This window comes from Dermacentor albipictus, chromosome 1 (assembly GCF_038994185.2).
Source record: "Dermacentor albipictus isolate Rhodes 1998 colony chromosome 1, USDA_Dalb.pri_finalv2, whole genome shotgun sequence".
NCBI classification, from domain to species: Eukaryota; Metazoa; Arthropoda; class Arachnida; order Ixodida; family Ixodidae; genus Dermacentor; species Dermacentor albipictus.
Genome location: NC_091821.1, coordinates 425353934 through 425380414, shown reverse-complemented (window position 1 = coordinate 425380414; position 26481 = coordinate 425353934). Strand labels below are relative to the sequence as shown.

The following is a 26481-nucleotide window of genomic DNA, read 5'->3' as shown; positions in this document are numbered from 1 at the left end:
CGAGGCATTCAACCATGTTCTGTGGCGGAAGTTCGACGGCGGCTGTGACAAGGCACACAGACGGCGGAGCGAACGTATCCGCGAAGAGTTCGGCTAATTGCTCGGCAGTCAAGCCCCGGGCCACTGCGATGGAGAGCGCAGGGCGGCGGGGGATCTTGGGACTAAGTAGGGCGGCGAGAATGCGCCCGGGCGTGCGTTGTCGCGAGTGTCCTCCAAGGAGAGGCAGAGGCTCTGCCAGTTCTGGTTGCGACGCTGCCTGGCATGATGACGACACGCGGTATCAAGGCGGTTGTAAAGTGTCCAATGCTCCACCTTGTCGCTTTTGATGGCGCGGCGTTCAGCGCGTCGGCGTGCCGCGCGTAAGTTCAGAAGTTGGATGTCGGGCGCCGGTGTTCCAGCGGGCACCGTACACGACTTGGTCGCGGTGACAACGCACCTCGAAATGTGCTTGAGGAAGTCGGTGCTCGCCGGAGGGGGCGTGGCACAGAGCGTCCTGAACAGAGACCAGTCGGTGATGCGATAGGTACAGGTGCAGTAGCGGCTCAGAGCGAGCGGGTCAAGCGAGATCGGATAATGATCCGACCCCTGAGTGTCAGGACTGCATGCGCACTCATAGTGTCACCGTTCGCTAACCAGCGATAAGTCTATCACACTCCGGCGCACCTTCCGACGCACGAAAGTGGGACTGCCGGTGTTGATGATCAGCAGACCAGAGGAGTGGATTGAGTTCAGCAGGTTCCTGCCATTAGGCTCACAGCGGCTGCTGCCCCATGCCCTGTGGTGAGAGTTAAAGTCGCCGCACACAGCACAGTCACCGTTGATGTGCGCGGTAAGGCTCTCCACGAAAGACGTATCCCATCGCTGCACGGGTTGCACGTACACGCTGGCGACACAAGTGCCGGCCCCCCCAACGCGCACAGTCACAGCCATACACTCTACGGAGGTGGGAACGATGTCGGCCACACGAACGACGGCTTGGGCAAGACGCGCACGGACGTAAATAGACGCGCGGGAGCGACCGGGTGGATGGAGCGGATCACAGCACTGCACGTTGGCGCAAGTCCGTAACTCGCAGGTGGTCGCAATGTGGTATCCCACGAATCCCGGAAGGTTGCACTCCCCGTCGAGCGTGTATGTCTCTTGCAACGCGAGCACGTCGTACTCGTGCAGGAGTAGGTGTTCGGATAGTTCGGCGTGTCGTCGACGCAGCGAGCGCACGTTCCATTGCAGGATGCGCGGCCGACGTTTGGCTGGGCGACTAGCCATGGTGATTGTGTCGCTGTTGACATGCCACTGCCTGCAGGCAGATGGCCCGGAGCGGATGGTCAGCTGGCAGCATGGTGCTGACTGCTTGCATGGTGAGCAGTAGGTTTTCTACCCGCTGATCCATAGTAGTTTGGGCGGGTGGAGCAGCAGTATCCTGTGTCTGCTGGCCTTGAGAGGCACGAGGGGCTGGTAATGACGACGATGGAATGGCCGTAATGACATAACAATGATGGTATGGAAACAAACCTATGATGATGACTGAATGATGTCGATGCAATGACGGTCATGGCATGACAACGGTGCGAAACAGTGGGATCACCACGAGTGTTTGACGGCAATGCCATGACGATGACGGCATGAAGAGAATGGTGTGACAACATATGCAGGATAGCGAATGTCTGACGACGACACAATGACGACGGTGGCACGATGGTGGCAGCAGAATCACGATTTAATGGCAACAGCTTGATTCCGATAGCATAATTAGCAAAATAGACGTCGATGCAACAACGAAGTTGGTATCACGACAACTTTGGGACAATGATGTCGGGACGACGACGGCATGAAAATGATGAGATGACTAAGTTAGAATGACGACGATATAACGACCACAGCGGTATCATAATAAATAATTGACAATGAAGGCATAACGACGGCTGTTTGATGACGACACAAGGGTGTGACAACGGTGTGAGGACAATGGGATGACGGCGAGTACATGACAACAATGACGTGATAAAGACTGTTTCACAAAGTCATCATGACGACGTTGGAGCGGCAGCGACAGCATGATGACAGCTGATAACGCAGCTGCAGTGGCGCCGACGTAAGGATCATAATGGCATCATTTCCACCAGCACGTGCCTAGTGGCCCAACCATTAGACAAATTGGGATACTAGGTCGGCATAGAAGGCATGAAGGCGACGGCGTCAGGAAAGTCAGATCATGAAGCTGAAATGAAGACGATGGAACGACTACGACGGCCTCACAACTGCAAGCACAAACCGATTGCCCCGCGATGACAGACTCAAAATGACTTTAAAAAGGCGAGGAATGTTAATGACAATAAATTTAGTTCGAACTCCGATCACAGATTGACAATGCACTTGGGCGCATCGCACTAGACCAGTAAAGCAGTAATAATAACACATTGTGCGATTAAGTAATTTCGGTAAATATCATTTGATAAAAAATTGGAAACTAGGCAGAGAGGAGGTCTCCATACGCAAAACAATTTCTATATTATGTAATCAAAACTGATTCTAGCGACACGTTGTGGAGGAGCAGGCATTCTAAACATATATTCAGTTTCTCAATAGGGCATGTTAACGATAATTGGTTTTCATTTGTAATGCTTGTGATTTTTCGCAGTTCTCGTTCATGAAATAGTAGGAGCATCGTGGTGGATTCAACTGAATGGCTTCAGACAGCGTCAGCCCTTTGAAATCAAATGGCGCTTCATAACAAAACAATAGCTGTGATTGTACCCTCAAAGCAAACACACAAAACTGGAGTGTCGCATGTACCTTAATCTAGATTTCTGCAAAGCAAATGGGACATAGAACAGAACAAAATATAAGCATAGTTTTGGGCAAGCCAGATTCCAATATCTTAAACGTGAACAGCACAAAAGTGGAAGTGTGACACAGAAAGGTGTGATGTCGCTCTCACTCAACGTTCAATTTTGTGTCATATTCCACTCGCAGACAAACTGAACAAGGCATAGCAGACAGGTCTCTCAACTGCAGGCAGTCATATTCCCAAATTATCAGTGCTATTATTTAGAGTGTCAGATTTTTTCAATCTTTTAGTTTCCTTGTATTTTGTGCAAGTACTGTCACCTCAGTCTGACAAAAGCGTCACTGTGTCGACTCCATTTGGGGCTCAACAGCCCAAGTGCTTACTTAGTAGTGGCATCAAAGCTCGCAAAAGTTCGCCTGGCACGTCGTTCTAGCTCCGACCACGTTCATAGTCCCCAACTAGCGCATATTTTCTCCCTGGCCGTATCCATGACTTCATGCGATAAATTAGGGGGGGTCTCCACTCTATACAGTCCCACCGAAGGGAGCACCGACTGCTTTGTGGGCGCTATGCAAATGGTCTGCACAGACCAATCTCTGGTTTAAAAAGTATTCTAAATCTCTTTTATAGGCCAAGCAGCGCGCACTCGCCCTGTCATGCACTTCGCGGTGTGTTAAGTATAACATGTTAATACCGCTAGTCAACCTACTGTAATAGTGCGCTTATCGGCATGCAGAGTTAATGGGCCAGTCAATATCTCAAAGCGAAGTTTTATCGCATCTTGCCGCCAGCAATAACCACACTTCCCACTAGGTCTTACCTGTGTGTGGCCTTGGGGCATGGTGGTGCCACGATCCTGATGCACGAGGCTTTATATATATCTAGATATATATATATATATATATCGGTATATACTCAGTAAATGAAGGTCATTTTTGTTCCGCTTGATCGAGGTCCAAGCACGAGTAGACGATGACGACCGAAGAAAGAAGCATCAGCGCTGAGATAAATATTTTTTTCTATTGTTCCTGGTCTGTTGTCGCTTGTTCTCCACTATGAATGTGTACACTTGCCCAGCTTTCGTTTCTTTTGGGGGCAGCATTTTCTATAGCCTTTGTTTATGACTGCACTGTGTCAACGAAACTATTCGGCAGTTTCGTTGACCATCATCATCATTGTCATTGTTCTGTTTTGTGTAACCTTTCTCCTCTGTCCCTTTGCCCCAAGGGCGGAGCTGTGAATAAAATACACTGGTTTGACTTGAAAGGTCACTGCTTTCCCTATATATTCCATTGTCTAATGGCGAATTTCTCACAGTTGCACAAACGCTTCAGCTGCTAAAGGAATTCAGAGTTAGCGAACTTTATTGCAGCATACAGAACGTTTTCACGCGATTATACATTGTATTGTAAAATTAGGAAATCAAAAAAAATTAATGAGAAAATTACGGTATACGATGTCGTAAGTAGAGTCTGCAATGCCCAATTGATCGCGCAACGTCCATGACGTAGTTAATTGCGACAGGAGCAGCCAAAGGATCCATATTGGGCCCATTACTATTTCTTGTCTATATCAATGACATTGTCAAAATTGATAGTTCCGCTGAAACCATAATGTATGCTGATGATACCAATGTCTTTTTCTCTTCGCATAACTTACTGACCCTTGAATCCTCTGTAAATGACTACCTTGTGCATCTTTCGAACTGGTTAAGCAGAAACAAGTTAAGATTAAATGCCTCTAAAACAACATATGTCATATTTCGTCCTCCCAACAAACCTCTACACCACAAACTTAACGTGAAATTTGAAAACACCCTTATAAAACAAGTTCAGACACAAAAATTTCTCGGGGTTTGGTTTCAGGAAGACTTGAGCTGGTCAGTGCACGTTATAAACCTAAGTGTAGATCTTGCCCGCACAGTTGGATGTCTATATAGGATATCTGCGCTCATACCGCTCTGGCTAAAAAAGAACATTTATTATTCACTTTTTTATTCCAAATTAACCTATGGCTTAATGGTTTGGGGCACTACTACGCAATACAATTATACTAAACTAATTACTTTGCAGAAGAAAATTCTGCGCTGTTTTGAATCTTATTGTGGTAATCCACAAGACTTAAGAACCGCTCCACTGTTTAAGAAACACGGTATCCTAAAGGCAGACCAGTTATATTATTTAAAAGCGCTGCAACTAATGCATCAGAAGAAACTATACGGAATTATGGACTCTGCAAATGCTGAATACCTTTTGAGGCACCGAAAACACCGAACACCAAAAATCCGAACAAATTATGGAAGGCAAACAATGGCGTATCAAATACCTGCGATCTTAAACAAATTTGAAGGCAAGCTAAACTTTGAATGCAAATTAAAAGCATTTAAAAGCCAACTTAGGGAGCTATTGTTATCATGCCAATTTAACTATAGCCAAAATTGAAGTGTTTTTTCATATTTTACTGTCTTTTCGTAAAGGATACTTAAACTCTATATAACACAAAATGACTAGTAACTGCTCCTATCTTACTTTTGTGTCGTTTCAAGCAACATTATTCAGTTTCACTGACAGTTATATTTTATTTGTATGCTTTTGTACAACAGCTGTTTGTGCTGATTCATTCAAGTAATTTGCTTAGCGTCCTATTATGTATCATTGTATTGTTTCATTGTATCATTATGTATCATTGTATTATCCTATTATGTATCATTGTATGATTTGTTATGTGTCATTTGTGTGCAACAGTATATGCACTACATTTGTGTATAGGTGTCAAATACTGCGTCTCTTTTACTTTATTTCCTTTGTTTCTAAGATTTGTGTTGTATCTGTAACCGCTGTAGACTGTTTGGGGTCAGAGGCCTCGTCAGGCTCCATCAGCCTTTAGCTTCTGTCCCTACATCAGGCTCTGCTTTCGTCTGATGTTGAAATAAAATAAATAAATAAATAAATAAATAGCTCAGTCTACCCATGGTGAAGCATTCCTCAAATTTTATTACATCTTATGACCGCTAGCAAGAATACAAACCCATATGGCAGGCAGGACATACACGATTTGGTACACTTATCTTCAGTGCTACGGCGTAGTTCGCGCCTGATTGAGTGAAGATGACGGGAAAGGACAGCAATGCCGATGCAATTAGTCCAGAAGGCGTTGAATATTCATTTGTCACGAGGGAAAGCATATCTCTTGTCGTACTTGCCAAAGAAGCTCAGCATGTTGAGAACTCAGCAATTTTTTTTGCTAACCATGTCGACATACTGTGCAATAGTCTTTTTTGTTTTCAGGTTTTTGGAGGTTTTCGAAGTGGTCTTGCCCTATTCGACATGGACAACGATGGGGACCTTGACTGTGTGTCGACTGTAACAGAAGATTTCGACGAGAGTGTGCCGAGCGTCACCTACGTATGGCTTCTTAACGCCGTAAACGGACACAAAGCGTAAGCTCGAGTTGAACAAAGCAATTTAAAACAATTTTGGCTTTAATTAAAGTGGCTCAGCGTAACCACTATGCACCGACCCGCTAATCTTGCAATACATAATACCTCTACAGTCAGGTGTCCTTAGGTGAGCAAAAATTATGTAAAGTGTGCCAGAAACAACTGGGAGCGATATTGCAACGCTCGCGCTGTTTCGGAAAGCCTTGGCGCCACTCACTATCGTGCCACTTCGCGCTGATCTTTGGTTCAAAAAATGTGAATGCTGTATTAGATTTTGATATTTTTTATCTCTCTTCATATCATCCTTTCTGATTTTATATGCGTCTTTCTTGTGCATTCAAATGGCATACCTAAGTCCAGATTTGACAGTGGTTCTTTGGAGAAAGTAATCATTATTGAGACTTTAGGGCACGAGGGCCCGGCATGACTCTTGCGTTATCAATTAGATTACTGTAAGGCATCAGGTTAGCCCGAAATTCCAGATAAAGCGATTTTTGGTGGGCCCGGGCTAGGTCAGGTCAGGTTTGATGGGCCCGAGTCAGACCAGGTTTGAAGCCCGTGCCATTTCACGAAGGGGCCTTGGTCGGATTTCGGAATAGGTGAGGGCGATCTGCGAAGACCCGAGGCCTTCTGTTCAAAGCTGAAGTAGAAACTTTGGATAGCAAGGTCCTAATTATATTAGCAAAGGAAAAAAAACTGACGTGTCTTTTCTTTGTTTGATTACCTTGGAAAAATGTTTTCTTGTTCTTTTCGTTGCTACAATACAAGCTTTGTTCTCGCGTAAGAAAAACATCTCAGTGCCCTTCCACTCTGCGAAGAAGGACGACCAGCGAAGCTGTGTATATGGGCCGGTTAGTGGCAAACTGCCTCTCCTCCGCGGGTCGGCCCATCATTGCACTATCTTCGGGGTCGGTCCACGTATGCTTAATGCCTGCTTCACCTCCGCCACGGGTCGGGCCGGTATTGCACTATCTTCAGGATGGGCCCACGTACGGGGAGCGCCCACGTACGGGGAGCGCCCACGTACGGGGAGCGCCCACGTACGGGGAGCGCTTAACGCCTCCTTCACCTGCGCCGTGGGTCGGCCCGGCATTGCAGTATCTTCAGCATCGGCCCATGTATGTGGAGTGCTTAATGCCTGCTTCACCTCCGGCACGGGTCGGGCCGGTACTGCCCTATCTTCGCTATGGGTCCACGTATGGGGAGCGCTTAACGCCGGCTCCACCTCCGCCGCGGGTCGGCCCGGCAATGCTATCTTCGGGGTCGGCCCATGTAGGGGGAGTGCCTAACGCCTGCTTCACCTCCACTATGGGTCGGGCCAGTATTGCTTTATCTTCGGTATCGGCCCGCGTATGGGGAGTGCTTAACGCCTGTTTCACCTCCGCCGCTGGTCGGCCCTGCATTGCACTATCTTCGCGATCGGCCCACGTGGGGGGAGTGCCTAACGCCTGCTTCACCTCCACCATGGGTCGGGCCAGTATTGCTTTATCTTCGGTATCGGCCCGCGTATGGGGAGTGCTTAACGCCTGTTTCACCTCCGCCGCTGGTCGGCCCTGCATTGCACTATCTTCGCGATCGGCCCACGTGGGGGGAGTGCTTAACGCTCGCTTCACCTCCGCCGTAGGTCGGCCCGGCATTGCACTGTCTCCGGGATCGGCCAACATATGGGCAGTTTTCTGCTTTCAACAACACGAAAATTTCCTTGGACGGTAGAGGTATACAGCTTGTTAGATATGGAGCAGTTTCCTGCGATTACTTCGAGTTCCCCAGACCACATCGGATTGCAGCACAGCTAATTGAGGAATGCAGAAGCAGGAAAGCGCATTCCAGAGGAGACACGTGCAAACAAGTTTGCGGCCCCCAGGTCGTGTGCCGCCGGGATTAGAAGGGGTCCTGGGACAATGGAGCTCAATCGTCCCCCTTCGCCTTTGAAGAAGGCATTTGCCACCACTGCGAGGCAAGAGCGCAGTACCGGGAACAAGTGATCAAGAGTGGAGGACCAGGCGCTGACTCTCTTCGCCGGGTATGACGCCATCGCACGGGCGCCTGCCATTGGCGGAAAGTGGCGTCATCGGAGCGGACTCTCCTATTGGTCGAACATGACGTGACTTCCAGTGCTCGAAGGGTTTATAAGAAGCCTTCCAGAGAGACCTGAGCATTCTGGGAGATTCCCTGATCCCCTGATTCACCTCTCTCGAACTTCTTGCCACGGGCCGCAGCGTCCGAGTTGCTGCCGGCCCGTAATGTCTGTACGACTGGTACTTGACGTCTCACCTCCCTGTACATAATGTAGAATAAATCCCTCCCAAGTTTGGTTTTCATCCCAAGTCCGTCCTTCAACCCCTACATCTGGTGGCAGCGGTGGGATCGCCTCCGAATGCATCAGCTGGTGGCAGCGCTACGGATAAACCTTCGTCGAGAAAGATCCTAAGGAACCGGGAAGAGCGAAGAAGAGAGAGCCTTCGTCGAAAGAGGTCCGAAGAAACTGGGAGTAGCGAAGAAGGAGCGAGCCTTCGACCCAGGGAGTCCGGAGGAACCGGGAACAGCGGACGAACGAACCGGATGGCAGGGTGCTGCAACCGTAAGTGAGCGCGTGGTTTTTTTCCTTTTGATTCGCCAGACTCAAATGTTGTGTGTTCATTTTGATAGTTCTGGGAATTGGGAGTTTGTTGCATTGTGTGTTTGCACAAATTAATAAGGAAAACAATTTTAACCACCTGTCGGGGCAGCTGCCATGGATCTTAGAAGGTTGACGAGGTTAGACTTGTTGTTGGTGTGCGACGATTTGGGAGTTGAGGCGGACGAACGGATGGAAACGCCAGCTATCATAAAGGCGATTAACGATAGTGGCAATGATGACAAAAGCATTGAGCTTCCTTGGAAGGTGATACAGGAGCCAAGGGAGCGGGAGCGTCGTGTACGTGTGCGAGAGCGTCGTGAACTTAAGAGTCAGAGTAAGCGTGAAGAACGCGAGAATGAACGGAAGCAGGAGCTTCAAGAACTTACTCTTAAGTGGGAGCGGCACGAACGTGAGAATCAACGCGAACGTGAGCGTGAACAAAAGTATGAGAGAGAGAAGGCAGCACTGATCAAAGAGATACAGTATTGTGATCAGTTATTGGCACAGAGACAACGGCTGTCTGAGACTTCTGTAGGTAGTACAGAGCGAAAGAATGAGGAAGTGTCTAGATTTTCGCCAGAAGCCGACGAAAAGAGTAGTGCCTGTGAGATTGGCTGCCGATTCATAGGAAAAGGGAAAAGGCTAGCTGCTAACGATGCCTTAGTGGCAACAGAGGCCGTTAAAGGCCGTAGTGAGAGCGACGAGGTGCTGTGCCAACGGATGACTGTGGAGACAGCTAGGCCAGCTGCGAACAAATTGGCACAGTTACCGCGCGTGTGCGTCGCTGGTAATGTTAGCGAGGTTGCTAGCGAAGGAAAGGGTACTGCTGACCCGAGGGACGCGAGCACCCATGTCAGGTCAGATCTGCGTGCAGAAGTGAAGTGCGAACTGGACGATGCAGTTGAGAGTAGTTCTCAGGATGGCGAGCTCCGTAGCTCACGAGAGAACAACTGCATTGTTCAGGGATCGTTGCGGCTCTCCGCCAGTCTATATGGCCTAGATAGGGATGATTCAGTTGTTAATCATTCGGACTGTGCGCGTGAGACAGCGATCGATACCGACGGGCTGTGTGCCGATGCACAGCGTGAGCTGAGCAATGTAGTAGAGGGCAGTTCGCAAGAGTGCGAGTTGTCTAACTCGAGTAAAGCCTGCTGCATTGTGCCAGAGTCGGTTGGGCTGTCCGCCAGTCGAGGCAAAGTGAGTGTTGATTTAAATGTAAATCACTCAGACTGTGCGGGTAAGAGACCGATCCGGGCCGACGAAATGTGTACCGGCCAGCACGAGGCACGAGAAGGTGACATGAAGGCGAGTGCAAAGAGAAAGCGCCGTAAAAAGAAGCGCGGTAAAGACCGAAAGACGGTAACTTATATAGCGCCGCCAAAGATGGCCAGAAGCTCAAAAGGGCAGGGCGCGAGGAAAAAGGTGCTGTCGTCAAGGACGATGTTGACGCATCCAGAATGGTCGAGCCACCGGTCAAAGGGGGACCGCGAAGAATGTTCTGCACGGACGCGGACAAAGGGCACGGGGCAGTTAACCTCCTCGTCGTTCCGTAGGTCTTTTCACAGCTCAGCGTGCAGTTCGAAGAAACGCAAGGTGGCAGGACGAGACCAGGTGGGGAGTAGCGACGCGGTCAATCGAGTTTGTGTTGAAAGCGGGGCGCGAGGACGCAAATTGGCAGGAGACCGTAACGTCTTGGGGGAGCTGATAGTGAATCAGCCCTTTTGTGGTCTCTCGGCAGCCAGAGTAGCTCTGAGACCACGCCCACCTCGGGTACGACTCAAAAGTGAGTCAGACATAAGCGTTTGGAAAGGGAGGCCAAGAGAGCTTCCGTAGTAAAACGTGTTATTTTGTTTGTTATTTTGAGCATCGGAATGTTTTCGCGATTTGAGACTAGGATTTCTTTCAATATGTAAGGTTTGAGCTTTGTTTGTGTTTTCGTTCGAGAAGCTCGAGATTTGAAAGATGCGTTTTAAGTAAACATGTAGTCTCGCGAGATGCTCATTATTAAGTAGATAGGCTTTTTTTTGTGTGTGTGAGTAACCTGAGGGTCAAGGTTATCGTTGAGAGGCCTATCGTAACGCGCGTGGGTGTTATTTAACCTTCTTTCTTTTTAAGTGTTTTTGAATTTTCTAAGGTTAAGCGCGTAGATTTTCAGTGAGTGCATGATTTGCACGGAGAAGCGTTCTTAGTTCCATTAGCGCGTGTCCTGTGTGGACGGAAGGAAGCAGACTTTATGACTGGGTTGCTAGTGTGTGTGGCGGGCAGCCGTATTCTGACTTCTCTGATAAGTACGCGTGGAACGAGTTATTAAAAGACGCATTATTTTAAGGGTTCGGCAGAGTGTGTAAGTCCCGCGAGTGTAATTGTTCGTTTACGTCACGTGTCCTGTAGGACTTTCAGGGAAGAAACCTGAGTAAGCGTAAATGAAAAGTTTGCCTACAACGCAAGTACGCGTTTTGTTTAGTGACCACAAGGCTAGTGCGCTTGTGATTACGTACTTGTGAGGTTGACCAGATTGTTAAGTGGCACCAATACGTGCGATAAGTACGCCACTGCGATAGATTGGAAACATGCTGTTCGTGTAGTTAGGCCACTTAAGTTATGTTCGGCTGTTTTCATTTGTTGTTTGCATCGTCAACGACCCTTTTGTTTTGCAACAACAATAGTACTCTGGTCTTGTCGGCAATCGAGGAGAAATGGATAGCTGTTTGGAAGGGTGGTTGGAACTGCTTTGTCAAAATTGGGGAACTAAAAGATCAGGGTTGATTTTGACTCAGTAATCGCCTGGCGAGTCAGGGGTGAAGAGCCTGCGCTTACGCGTGGTGCAGCGCTGTGTTGTTTGGTTTGTTTGACGTATGTTCTCCAGGGCCCAGGATCCCGAGGGTTGTCAAACGAGGCTCGACCCCAGTACCCTGCAGCTTCTTTCAGCGTTCCTCATGGCCAGCGAATTGAGTTCACCGGCCATTCAGAACAACCGGGGCGAGGACGAGCTGTTAGGTATGGAGCAGTTTCCTGCGATTACTTCGAGTTCCCCAGACCACATCGGATTGCAGCACAGCTAATTGAGGAATGCAGAAGCAGGAAAGCGCATTCCAAAGGAGACACGTGCAAACAAGTTTGCGGCCCCCAGGTCGTGTGCTACCGGGATTAGAAGGGGCCCTGGGACAATGGAGCTCAATCGTCCCCCTTCGCCTTTGAAGAAGGCATTTGCCACCACTGCGAGGCAAGAACGCAGTACCGGGAACAAGTGATCAAGAGTGGAGGACCAGGCGCTGACTCTCTTCGCCGGGTATGACGCCATCGCACGGGCGCCTGCCATTGGCGGAAAGTGGCGTCATTGGAGCGGACTCTCCTATTGGTCGAACATGACGTGACTTCCAGTGCTCGAAGGGTTTATAAGAAGCCTTCCAGAGAGACCTGAGCATTCTGGGAGATTCCCTGATCCCCTGATTCACCTCTCTCGAACTTCTTGCCACGGGCCGCAGCGTCCGAGTTGCTGCCGGCCCGTAATGTCTGTACGACTGGTACTTGACGTCTCACCTCCCTGTACATAATGTAGAATAAATCCCTCCCAAGTTCGGTTTTCATCCCGGAGTCCGTCCCTCAACCCCTACAAGCTTCGCTGTAAAAGTATATGTATTACAATATGATCTAATACGGTCTGCCTGTTACCGCTTTTTTGCGATTGGACTATTTTATCACTCTCAATACAATAATTTTATTGCAACTGCATCATTTTGGTGTTTTTTATGTTCTGCAGCTCATTGACGATGGCCTTGCGGTCTGCAGAGTGCACATAGATAGCTTCCGCGTTAAGTACGTTCGCAGTGTTTTTTCATGACGCGTAAATTTTGCGTTCCAATTGCTTCGTTGTTGATGAATCATTCGCCCGCTCGGCCTAATCGGCTCTCTCGGAGGTAGAACAGCTTTCTGCCTTCCACAGCGCCCACGCATGATCGCTCGGCGCACGAACACTGGCGTTCGTACAGTGCTGTTATGAGCTTGCCCCACCATTGTGCATACATTGGTCCTGGTGGTAAATCTTGTGATGAAACCTGCCAAAAGCTTTCCCTGTTTTCCGTTCGTCTCACGCCATAGACGTGCGATGCAAGTAACGCCGTTGCCAGAATTACACGCACGTGAAATGACATGGCAGGCATCGCCCAGGGCGGTGGTACTGCTGCGTAGTTCCACGTCACCTTTGCTTAATGTTATAACGCCGTACGAGGAGCTCGAGCGCAAAGCTCTACTGCGTTATCGCTGTCAATGATTCGCCCTCTGGCGAAAGTATCGCTTATTTTAGAAGCGTGGGTAATTGCTTGCATTAACAGCATCAAGCTCATACAAGAGTTCTGCGCACTTGTGGACAATAAAATGCATTGTCGGACATATTTAACGCAAAGTTTGCTTCTGTCAACTTTTCATGTTAGCTGTACTCCTGCTGTGTAGGGAAAGGTTCTTCCTAAATTTTATTGTCGCTGCATGCAGTTTTATTGCAATTGCTTAGAATACGCCGCCCAAGCAATGACAGTTTCAAGGTATGTTTCCACTAAGTCGGCCCGGGCAGGTCGGCGCTTTAAATCACAAAAGGGCATTTTTATTCTTCACTTCCGGATATAAAAGCATTATGTGCTGACTTGAGTCACTTTTAAGCTTCACGCAGCAGGTTCAGGTGGTCCCACACCAAAAATTTGCCCATGCATCGCCATTGACGGAATGAAAAGAACAAGTGCGAAATGTCAGTCTTTCCGAACTAGTGCTCCAGTCATAGCTTTTGCCGGGTATTCCCTGTCTTACAAGGCTCAACGTTCGCTTTATATTGTTTAACAACAGCAGCAGCCGCAAACTTGTTTATAGACCCTGATCACACTGATTATTTTATTTGCGCATACTGAAAGTTAGGTGATCTGGTAAATTTTCACTAAATTAATCTGTATAAAGGACGTACAGAGAGAATTGAAGAATGGAACGTGAGTCCCCGAACGAGTGGTAATATCTTTCCTCAGAAATCTTTAACGCTGCCTGAATTATTTATTTATTCCTAAGGTGCAACTCCGTAAAACTGCACTTTGCTCGTGACAATGAAGGCATCGATACTGCTCTATTCAAACGTTGTTATGGTAATTTATTTATTACATGAGAGCAACACGTTATACGTCTCTTGGTATGCTTATCAGCCCTCTAATGACCTTTTCTTGGCTAAGAGTGCCAAAACAAACAAACAAAGAAGAAAAGAAGGAGACACACAAGCCTGTGCGTCTTCTTCGTCTCTTGTGCTCTGTCTCTTGCGTTTCAGGCACATGCGGTTAACCTTAAATTGATTAGGCCAGACAACACTTGTGAGGCCAGGCTCCTCCAAGCATTTAAGCACTTCCAAGTGATCCTATATGACGTCCATAAATAAAGGAATTAAGAAATCTTGAGACCTCCAAAAGTGGCAGTTTCTCTTAAAAGGCGAAGATCGGGATAGCAAATTAGTGGACGGCTATACCAAGAAAGGATAGCAGTTTTATCGGCCGCATAAACTACTGAACACATACATACTAAATAAATTAACAAGCATCACACTCGATGACCGCGGAACCTCGCTGTGGAAACTCAGGGGTGAGGACGCATGGCAGCAGCAGCGACTGAATTGGCATTCGTGCTGCGTCTCGCATCAACGCGTACTAAGCCGCGAAAACACAAGGCACGGCGGACTGTGTCCCTATCACTGATGGCTTCCAAGATACGGTGGCCTGGATGGGTGCGCGTGGCCACCCTGGCTGCCTAAAGTAGAACGCCGCCCCCCCCCTCCCTCCCTGCCCTTTTCCCATAGCTTTGCCGCTTCCCTCCCTTGCGTGAGCGAGATTACACAGTGATCGCCGGCTCACTCTCGCACGCTTTCACTCGCATGCGCGAGGCGACGATTTTATCGCCCTTCGACTTTCTACGAAATCTCACGGCTACGGTAGAAATGGGCCTGCAGTGTCCATATAGTTGCCATCCCATTAAAAAAAATTGCCAGAGTGAATTCCAGTCGAGGTCTACTTAATGCGAAGCACGCTTGGATAAGTCGAGAATGTCATTTATGAATCATAGAAGCGTTCTGCAGCGAACAGGGACTTTTCTGGCGAAGCTTTTATCCTATGGTCGGTCTGTCAGTGTATGTGGTAATGCGACAAGGCTGGGTGAGGTAGATTTCACAGCGGGACTCAGGACACTACGAGGAAGGCGGACATCACGATGACGAAATCGGGAGCATATAGTTAAAACATGTTTAGACGGTATTCGACTCTAAGAGTATCGAGTCATGCTGCTCTAGCAGTGAAACCTGTTCCGTACTGCCTACGAAATAATTTAATACCCAGGCCACGTTCTCGTACAAAATATGGCGATCAAAAACTAAGCTTTATGAAACCAGACCTTCTCAACGAATATTTGAAAATTGCTGAAGCGCTCGTTACAGCTACCTCAGTGCACATTTTCAGAAAAATGCTCAAAAATATTTTCCTTAACCCAGACTAAAAATCGTGCCGTACTGATCCCAATTGGTATCCTCTTACTCTGTGTCTTGGCTTTTTCATTGTGAAAGTCCGATATATTTTCTGTACTCGGACGATAGTTGCGACATACCTGTACAATGTATCTGATTATATGTGTACTTATGTTATTGATATGTATGTGTATTTATGTTATTATGTTATTGATTTATGTTATTGATGAGGAACACTTATTGATGTTTAAGTTCTACCGTGTTCCAAATTGAGCCTATTGTAGTCAATACTTTTGTTATTATTGTTCTTGTGTGACTGCTGCTGCCAAGGGTGGCGAGGCCCAGTCAGGCACGTTCAGTGCCTTTTGTCGCGTCCCCCAAGGCATTTCTGTAAGGAATGTCTTGAATAAATGAATAAAGAAAGAAAAGAAAGAAAGACCATACGGGTCCTAAATGAGGTCCCGTGCATAGCACAGACAATCTGCTAAATGTTCCGAGAGCAGGATCACCGAGAAGCGGGCACGCCATTTGTTGGTCCGTGACGTCGATGATCGGCTTCACCGTGTCGCTCGTCTCTAAACGAGACACATCAGCGAGTGGCTGCGGGTGCGGACAATTTCAGTGCAATAGCTTAAGCTTCGTGCTGGGGATTCCAGGCTCACCTCCACATGCGCACTCAGATGTGCACGCGCGGTCCCGCACAAGAGTTCTCTAAGGCAAACGGTATTCCTGGAGGTTGAAGCGTCACTGCTAGCTCTATTAGATGATGGCACGTCGCGCCTGGCGGACTGAGTGGTGAGGCTTTCTCACTAATGACGGCAATTAGCTTGGAAGGTTGACTGATAGCCTTGCCCGCTTGCTCTCTCGAAATTTAGGCCAATCGCGTCATAATGGCAACATTCCCAGTGGTATTGGGCATGTGCCTCTCTTGAAATCCACAGGCGCCAAGGGCAGAGAGAATACAATGTGCGCCTCTGTACAGGAAATCCGATTGATGTAATAATAACAACAGCACAGGTGACCGTTATCTGGAAAGCCGCGTACAGTAATAATTCTGTCTAAAACAAACAATGTGGGATGAAACTGCTGTGTAAGCTGTGTTGTATAGGTCAAACAAGCAAATCGTTGCCACGCATGTGCGCCAACTTATCTTCTAACCAAATAAGCTCAACCACAAACTAGCAGAACAAACGATTATTTCACTTTAACAGAATCGAGTTTTATACAACCTAAACCTGCCTGGCAGTGCAGCATGTACGTTGTTAACCAAACCCCGCCTCCCACTGTACGGTAACTATGAGGACGTGGAATTTTCGCAGCTAATTTTGAAAAGAATTTGCGCTCGTTCTTCCTCACTTGAAAGGGGAGAGGGGCGCCCTTAGAGGGAGAAATGCGGTTGTTAACTCGGTTTCTTGGCAGCAAAACATCAAATCGCTATCAAAATTTTGCAACCCACAAATTTTTCTGCCAATCCCCACAACGCAACTGAGAATCAGAAGTTTTGATTACTCAACAAAAAAAAAATTGGCGAAAAAAATAACAAATATTACACGCACACGTAGAAAACACACAAATTTGTGAAAAGTTACGGCTTGTACTTACACACGTGATTAACACGCGTGGTGGAGCTTAAGTTTTTTGACTACTTCTCGCACTTAAGCCATGAGTTTCTTCTGTCCCTGTCGTGAAAGAAATGCTTTTAAAAAAATTGGAGGACGCTTAAGCTTCGCCTTCAAGAGTGGGACTCGACAGCGTTCCCGTCGACCCGCCAAGGGGTATAAGACAATGCGCTACGGCACAGCAATCACTTACGATGCGCCCCGCATCGGACTTAGCGCCCACCTATCACGCGGTGAACGTCGAGCAACGCAGCGTTCGGCGCGACAACGAAACGTGCGCCTGAGCGAACGAAACGAACCAAAGAACTCGGTGTCTCGGAGGGGAAACGATCTACGCCAGCCAAACGTCGTGATCGGCACGGGCAGAGAGATAGATAGTAATCTAAACCGGAAGCACGGCGAAGCGTCGTCAGGGGAGAGGGAGTCCCGCGACGCGCCTGGCAGCGGTCCCAATGCGCGCGCGGCGCGCCTCCTGTCGGGGCAGCGCCGTACATTGAGAGGAGGGGGTCTTCTGTGTTTGCCGCAAGATGGCTCTGCGTGTGCGGAAAGCGCAAAAGAAATGCGGCGGAAACGCACTTCGCAACTCGTGTAATTGTGACTTCTGTACGTTACATGTTCATAATTACCGATATACACCGCAGTATAACTTTCCACGGCTGGTTTCGAAGGCAACACCGCATTCACTAGAGGCGCGTTTGCACCGCTTGGAAGCATCGAACTCGTGGCTGAGTGGTAGCGTCTCTGTCTCACACTCCGGAGACCCGGGTTCGATTCCCACCGGGCCAATCTTGGAAGTTGCTTTTTATTTATGAAGCGCCTGCCGTGATTTATCGCTCACGGTCAACGCCGCCGACGCCGACACCCGACGCCGACGACACCGGCTTTTCTGCGACACGAGCTCCTTAACGCTATCGCGTTAAAATGGTGGTATTGGAAACATCCTGGCCGTTCCTTACTACGAGCAAGCGCGTATGCTACCTTCTGAGCGAGGCTTTTTCACGTGCGCTGAAGTCTGTTCGGTGAGTGTCACGCGTGTCTCTGCCCAGTACGTTTGCTTGAGTCGACAGAAGTAACGCATGAACGCAATTTGCGGCGTAGGCACGAAGCTTATTGAACCACGCCAATAAAAAGAGAAAACAAAAAGACACCTACAATGTCCATTCGCGAGAAAAAGATTGGAGACCACGGCATCAACATTAAATTAAAATGTATTCAAGCGCAGCTCCGCGGCCTGGAATTGGTTTAATACTTTGTATTGGTTGAACATGTGCACGTTGATCTGCACTCTTGATAGAGAAATAAATATTAAAAAATCGTGGCCCCTTTCGTCCCCAAACTTTACCTCGTGACTGTACATTACGATAAAATAAGGAAAACATTGCTGGGCAAGTAACCAGTATTAGTAGCTATTTAGGTTTTAGTAATTAGTAGCTACTTAGTCCTTAGTACTAACCCTTATACGGCATTTCCATGCAAAGGTAAAATCAGCATTACATGAAATACCTCACAAAACTACACTTTAATCTTAACCAATGCAGCACGCATGCCCCCTGCTGTTTCTCTCTGCTACTGAAAACATAGCCAAAACATAACATTTAGTAAAAAGGCAGTTAAAAAATAGGGTTACTGATAAAATCGGTTAAGGTTAATGCTATATAGATTGTCATTACTTGTTATGGCTACGGTCAAGAATTTTTGACGACTATGCAGTGTTAAACAGGCAGGGCGAGGAATCCATGTTGTACGACGCAGCATGACAACTTCTTCACTGCATGTGCCATACGCGTGGTACAAAAGTTTCCTCTAACATACAAAAAACGTTTACACGGGCCTAGTAGGCCATTGTTGCAATGTCCACTTGTGTGAGCACTTCACTTCCCTGGGTTTTGATGACGGACCAAACCTGCCTCACTATTGGGGTGAATGTGGTTGCTACCCATCCTCCAGCAATGTGGTGATTCTTGGCAGAGACAGGGCCAAGGAAGAGCGAGAAATTTTAGAAGCTTACTACGCATTGGGATGACTGCAGTAGCACAACTTCGGTGCAATTCCGCTTAAAGGAATCTTCTTTTTTAGCTCGTTTGCGATAGACTTGGTGTATATCTCCCCCTTGGCAGTGCCTCGTGATTAGGGCTGCTTGTGCTGCGCATTCTCGCTTAGCCTTGCCGGTAAAGTGCTATTTTCAATAGAGCGCAGTTCTTAGTCCATTCGTTGTGGTGTGAATACCCTTCGATTGTCCGTTGTCTTTTTCACTGGTTTATCCTGTTAATGATGCAGCAACTGGCCCGCATTTTGACTCTTCCGTTTACATTTGTAGCCACGCGCAACAGTCCAGAAGGAATGGAGACAATGGTAGAAATGAGCTAGGGAGAGGAGGCAGAGGAAGACACAGCCAAGGCAGTCACGAAACGAGAGAATAAAAATTTTGTCATTCTTGCTTAGTGACAGCTCGCATACATGAGAGGAGAACCAAAGAAGGGGAAGGTGACTTTAGAAAGCATGTCTTTTTTGCGGTAATTTCACTGAAGGAAAATTGCCACTAAATATGAGAAACGTTGGGGACGACTTAGATAAACGTAAATTCAAGTTAGGGTATGATATCGTCCGGTAGGTGTTTGCTATTTCTCAAAAGCAAACACCATTCAATCTCTTTTTAGCGGACAACTGACGCTACTCGCGCAGTCGCAAAGACGCACTAAAGCAGCGCCATGTCAAGACGACACTACGTAAGGAGCCGTTCAGACAATTAATACTTCTGGTTCCGTCGCGGTAGCTTAATCGCTATGGCGTTGCTCGAGGTTGTGGGCTTGATCCCAACATGCGGAAGCCGCATTTCTACGTGAACGAAATGCGAACACGTTCGTGTACATAATTTAGGTGCACTTTAAAGAACTCCAGGTGGTAAAAATTATTTCGGAGTCCCTCACTACGTCGTGCTTCAAAATTCAGCTGTACTTTTGGAAGGTAAGGTCCCATCATTTAATTAAAGATTGACCCTTATGTCTCAAGGCGGTGTGCCTTGTGAGGCAATCTCAGTGCTAACCTTCTCGGAAGCTATGAACAATGGTGCTCAACTGTGCCACAAGCAAACACGTCGGGCTGTGTGTTTGCGTACTACACAAAGATCAGTGGTGCACGCAAGGTACTGCTTAAGATCAACTCACTACTCTCTTATTGCCAAGATGCTGAATGACTTAAACATTCTCCATTAACATCACCGCCAATTATTGTCAGGAAATGCAAGCAAGAACGAAAGCATTGCTTATAGTGGATCCGGCAGTTAGTGGGTTCCGCATCATCTTTCTTTTGTTCGTCTTTCTTGTCTGCACGTTTTCCGCATTTCGGTCGCTTTTGGTCTCCTCGTTTCTTTCATCTATGGCACTTCTCACTCCTGGCAGGAAGTTACCGCACACTAATTCAATATATTTCTTATAGTGCCGAGTAAGCCGCGCGTTTTCTTTTTCGTTTTTTTTTTGTGGTGCTTCTGTTAACATGCGGCGACACCTTAACGCAAACATGGCGGCATTAACGACCAGCTGCGCGATAAGCGCATGCTCTCATCGACCATGGGAACAGATGGAGACGCCGAAGCAACGGCTCACGATGTGCCACATGCCTGTCATCAATACACAGTCAAATATCCCCCGACGAGTTCTTTCTATATTGGGCACTTGGGGAAATGTTCACATGGAAATTACTCCCCACTGCTACAATCGCTCCCAATTAGGTAGTACACCCTACAGTCAGCCAATCAAATTCTGAGGCTTCTTCCGGTACGCCATTTTTACGCCATTCGTTCCACTTGTTTCGCCTACTTTCTTTTCGTTCGTATTGGTGTGACCGGCCAGTGTTTCATTGAGTTTAAGCAGTGCAAAACCTCTCCGAAGTTCACTTCTACTGCGTCAGCGTTAACTGGCCGTTTTACCTCAGCTGTTGCATTTTAACATGTGTGCGCTCTCTAGTACCTTTCTGTCGATGTACATGTCGATAGCACAGCTCTGCACCAATAAATCAACAAACCATGGCCGGCGTACTGCGCGTCATGATGCAGTTTGCACGTAGCTTTCGCAGCTAAGGCCATCGCAAATGATAGCACATTTGGTAGGTTGGGACCTCCATAACTTGTTGCTATCTACAAAAGCTTCTGTTAGGGCTTTGAGGCATCAAGCCGAGTGTTGGCATAAAGTAATATAGGAAGCGGTAAGAGAGGTTCCTCTAGTAGGCTCCTGCGGCGGACTTTCTCTCTCAGCGCGGACTTTCTCTCTCAACGGACTCGGTGAAACAACCCCGCCTCCGAGATCGCTGCCGCGTGCCTCCAAATCTAGACAGGCACGACTTTATTTTTGGTTTTGTTGTGGTGACCAGCAACGTCACATGCATTATCGAGTAATTTCATGCAGGGGCTTGTGCCAGTGTTTGCATGTCGCAACGATGAGCACGAGGAACTGTTTTTCATTGAGCTTTATTTCAATTCATAATCGTTTCGTTTCAAGCTTTACCATTGCGTAATAATCATACCAACTTTTAATAAGTAGAGCTTCATTGTTCTTAATATTTCATCAAATATTCCCACGAGAAGTACCGTAAATAAATGTTGCATCGTCTTCCTGATGGACAGCCATGGTGGACAGCCAAGAACATGAAAATAGCAGACAATAATTTACTGCAGCAAGAATGTGAAAACATTGGCAGATTGCGAAATGCAACTAATGGAGAAAAGTCGGGAATTAATAAGGTGATGGCCATAGACTTTTACGAAAGTGTAACGACAAACACAAGACCTGTTACAAGTATCCAGATAATGAAGAGAAAGCCACATGAAAAAGTCAGCAAAATATTTACTGAGAAAGGAATTTTTTTAGAAGGAATAAATACGGCGCAGTGTCATATAGACCCACTTACGAAAGCGAGTGAACTAAGGGAACACAATTATGCAAACGGTTGCATGCCAATACAACATGGCACGCAACGTCGTCATTGTTTCGAACGTACCTCGAAGCTGTGACACTTTCGGGACGCTGTTACCGCTGTCATCACCGCTCATGTCTGCGCATGACAAAGGTAGCAGCTGTCAATGGCTTCATGGCCGTTACTGCTTCCACCGTTTATGCCACCAACAATGACCCAAGCAATTACTAACGGAATAAATTTTTAACACCGTGCAAAAGACCTGCCTGCGTTCATACCTTTAAACCACGAGGAAGCAGTAGCGATAGACGTCGGCAGACGAACGCAACAACGACCTTCGACCACAGTCTACAGATTAACGAGCCGGCCGACGCGGTGTGAGAGCGCGTACGTGCTGGGTTGTGCCGCCTCTCAAGATAGCAGCCATGGCCACAGCCACAGCCACCTGTCTGAGAAACCTGTAAGGCCACCTATCGGTATGAGGGAAGTTCCAACTCGGCCTTGGCATGGCTGAAGTAACTATTCTTTTACAGAGAAGCTGTTTATGGCTAGGTTCTAGGAGATCTCGTTTCCGTGGACATAGACCAACAATTTTTCATACGTGGGCCGATCCTTGAGATAGTGCAACGCCGGGCCGACCCGCGGTGGAGGTGAAGCAGGTGCGATGCACTCCCCATACGTGGGCCGATACCGAAGATAGAAGATAGAAGACAGGGCCAACCCACGGCGGAGGTGCGCTTCGCCATTTAGGGGCCCACATTCACAGCTTCGCTGGTCATCCTTCTTCACAGAGTAGAAGGGCACTTATTAACGCGATAGCATTAAGGAGCTCGTGTCGCAGAAAAGCCGGTGTCATCGGCGTCAGTGTCGGCGTCCGCGGCGTTGACCGTGAGCAATAAATCACGGCAGGCACTTCATAAGCAAAAAGCAACTTCTAAGATGTGCTGGGTGGGAATCGAACCAGGGTCTCCGGAGTGTGAGACGGAGACGCTACCACTCAGCCACGAGTTCTTTTTTTTTTCTTTATTGCCTGACTTTGACAAAGAAAGAGCAGCAATAGCAATACATAAGACAAAACATAAAAGATACAATGAACACGTCGTATTGACATAAACAGCCTGGTGGGAGGCTGGCTTCGCCACATTAAAATTCATTTAGAGCCATCAATGGCTCCACCCTTGACAGCCACTCGGGAGTATCCCCACCGGTCTTCAAAATCTCAACAAACCGATGCACAGTTTCACGGAAATAAATTCGCGTTGGTCGTGCGTCGGGATCGCAGTAGTATCCTGCCATTCGAGAGCGCCAAATACTGTGGAGGCCAATTAACATTATTAAATCAAACGGAAAACCATCCTCGTTAGCAATGGGTAGATACCGTATTCCATGAGGGTCGAGGGGAAACTGTTTCTTCAACGTTCTTTGTAGTACGTCCCAAAAAAATACCCCTCCCCAACAATGAAGAAAAACGTGATCTATCGTTTCTGGTTGTTTGCAGATAAGGCAGTGAGATCCCCATGGAAGAAATAAGCCCTTTTCCTGTAAAAACATTTTTACTGGCAATGTTCCAGTGTGTAACTTAAAAAAGAAGGTTTTAACCCCTGGCGCAACTTGCATTTTTTTTACTCTCTTTAACACGTCCCTACCAGGGCCTCCACTGTACAGGGCTCTGTACATTGGCTCCGGCAGAACAACGTCACACAAATCCTTGTACAATTTTTTCTTTTTTACAGTTGATAAATATTCATTTGAAAACCTCGTCGCAAGGAATCTTACACTTGCGACAACTTCTCTAAAATATCCAAAAATGCCTCCCGTGAGTGTTTCGGTTGAAACAACAAAGTCTGGCAACGCGCGCCCGAGCCTTACTTGGCATGCGGTGCGCAAAAAGGGATCGCTGACGTCGCGAAGGAAAAGAAACCTGTTCACAATCTGCCGCAAAAAAAGGTGTCCCAGGCCCAATCCACCATTCTTGACTCCTCTGAACAAATTTGTTCGGCTGCACCTTTCCCATTGCGCATCCCACACGAAAATGGCAAAAATTCGATGCAGCTTCTGTACATTGAGTCTTGCACAATGTAACACCTGCATTACATACCACAGCCTACTAATAAAGAACAGATTGCACACGGTGGCTCTAGCAAAAATCGATAAGTTTGTTTCTTTCCACCTTTCCGCCTTTCCACGTGTATCATGCGTCTGCGCTGTCCAATATGTCGCGCTATCTCGGTAGCATTCTAGAGGTACTCCCAAGTACCTCGTTGGGGTCGTAACCCAGGACACATTTGCGAAGCGGTCGGGCGTCGGTTGCCATTCTCCGTGCCAGAGCCCTAGTGATTTTGCTAAATTCACTCTGCTGCCTGTGACTTGGCAGAAGTTCTCTACACATTTAATAGCCTCAGTTACACCTTCCCTACTGGTTGAAAAAACCGCCACATCATCCGCATATGCCAACAGCTTGACTTCCGCTGCTTGCAACCGCAAACCGGGAATTGTCTGTTTTTTCATGATGTTTAAGCACATCGCCTCTATGTAGATGCAAAATAAAAGAGGGCTAAGGGGACAACCCTGGCGTACCGACCGCTGCACGCTAATGGGGGCCCCCAGACTCTGGTTAACGATCAATCTCGTCGTGCAGTTCCGATACGCCAGGGCGACACCCTCGCGAATAACAGAACCAACGTTAACATGGTCTAGTATGCAAAGCAAAATTTCATGCGCGACAAAGTCGAAAGCTTTTTCAAGGTCTAGTTGTAAGATGGCCACGCGGCTATTTGTAATATCGCAGCATTCCAGCAGGCATCTTGCTGTGTGAATATTAGTCGTAATAGATCGTCCCTTAATCCCGCACGTTTGATGCGGCCCAACGATTTCCTGGATTACTGACTGTAATCTTCGTGCTAAAACTTTCATATAAATTTTGTAATCCACATTTGTAAGTGCGATTGGCCGGTACGCTGTTACGTGTCGTAACCTCACCGCTTCGTCAGTTTTGGCGATTAAGACAGTGTGTGATCTTGCATAAGACGGAGGCAATTCGTTAATTTTGTAAGCTTCATTAAACACTACCGTCAATATTGGCGCGATTCCACGCTTAAAAGCTTTGTAAAACGCCGCGCTTAACCCGTCCGGTCCTGGCGATTTACCAGGATTTAAATTGTCTATCGCCGTTTCTACCTCTGATTCGGTTATTGGCAGCTCTAACCTATCCTTCTGCTCATCGTTGAGTCGCGGCAGTGCCCCAAGGAACTTATCCTTAAACGTGTTCATGTCGGCAACCTGTAATGCGAACAATGCCTGATAGTACTGAAAAAATGCACGCTTAATATGTTCGTTATCATCCGATAAGACGCCCCCCCATTCTATGTTGTCTATGTGATTTCGACGAGCGTGGGCTTTTTCAATTCCGAGGGCTCGTTTAGACGGTGTCTCCCCAGCAGCTACATGTTCGGCTCTCGCCCGGACCAGCGCACCACGATAACGCTCCTCTTCTATCACTTCGACTTTTTGTTTCGTTTTCCTAATGTCATCGATCCATTTACCAGGCGCTTCGCATTCTTTCTCGAGAAGTTTTGAAAGCATAGACCTTAAATTACGTTCATTTAGTTTCTCCTCGTACGCCATAGAACAAGACCGCTCTATTGCTTTTATTTTAAGTTGTTCCTTACAAAGCTCCCACTGTTGCCATGTTTTCAGTTCTTTATTCGGCTCTATTTTGCCGATTTCTTCAACTACCGCATGGTTGAAAGCATCGTCTTTAATCAGCTTGTTATTTATCTTCCACAGTTCCCAGCTAAAAGCACTGCCACGTTTTTTTGCCCCAATCCCGCACTCTACTAAACAGTGGTCTGAGAAAGACACCGGCACTACTTGATAACTGTTGCATTTTGGAATCGCGTCCAACGTTACATAAATGCGGTCCAGACGGGCATGACTTGCACGCTGGAAATGTGTGTACTTCACACCACCCGCGCCTTGCATACACTCCGCCACATCCTCAAGGTTCCATTTGTCTATGATTTGCGACAGCACCTCAGTACTTGCGTCCCTGAACCCCCGATCACTAGTCTTATCACATGCACTCAGGACACAGTTGAAGTCGCCCATGATAATCAGCTGTTTATCGAAGCTGAGGCGCTGCTCAACGCTTCTAAAGAAATCGACCCTTTCATCCACAACATTTGGTGCGTACAAACATAAAACACGCCATTCTGTATCGCTGAGTGTGAAATCGACAGCAACACACCGACCTGACAAGCACGAGAAATCAGCATGCACGACCAGAGCCGGCAACTTCTTAATAAAAAGGACACAACCAGCAGATGTGCCGATGGCATGGCTTACAATAGCATAGAATCTAGACGTGAAACGTCGCACCATGCTCCCGGTCTCTTCCTCACCGTCAACTTTTGTTTCCTGCACGGCCAATATATCAATGTCATGCTCCGCTAAAAGCCGATACACCTGACTTTGCTTTTTCTTTCCTGCCAAGCCCCTGACATTAAGTGTAGCGACCTTCAACGGAGATGCAGGAGCCATTTTCGCAAGGAAGTGAAAAGGCCGAGAGCATGGTGCTTACCCTCCGCGTCTAGCGCGTGGCTAGACGCCATCGTTGAAGCCGGAGCCAGCCTG

At 47.6% G+C, this 26481-nt stretch overlaps 1 protein-coding gene across 1 annotated transcript in view; it reads left to right on the top strand.

Moving 5' to 3' along the window:
- The first annotated feature begins 1264 nt into the window (after nt 1-1264).
- Nucleotides 1265-26481, top strand: part of LOC135897688 (uncharacterized) — a 31736-nt gene continuing 6519 nt past the window's right edge. Inside the window, exons 1-2 of the mRNA XM_065426414.1 lie at nt 1265-1324; nt 6076-6227. Coding sequence (XP_065282486.1) covers nt 1265-1324; nt 6076-6227 — 212 coding nt within the window. The remainder of the gene's footprint in view (nt 1325-6075; nt 6228-26481) is intronic.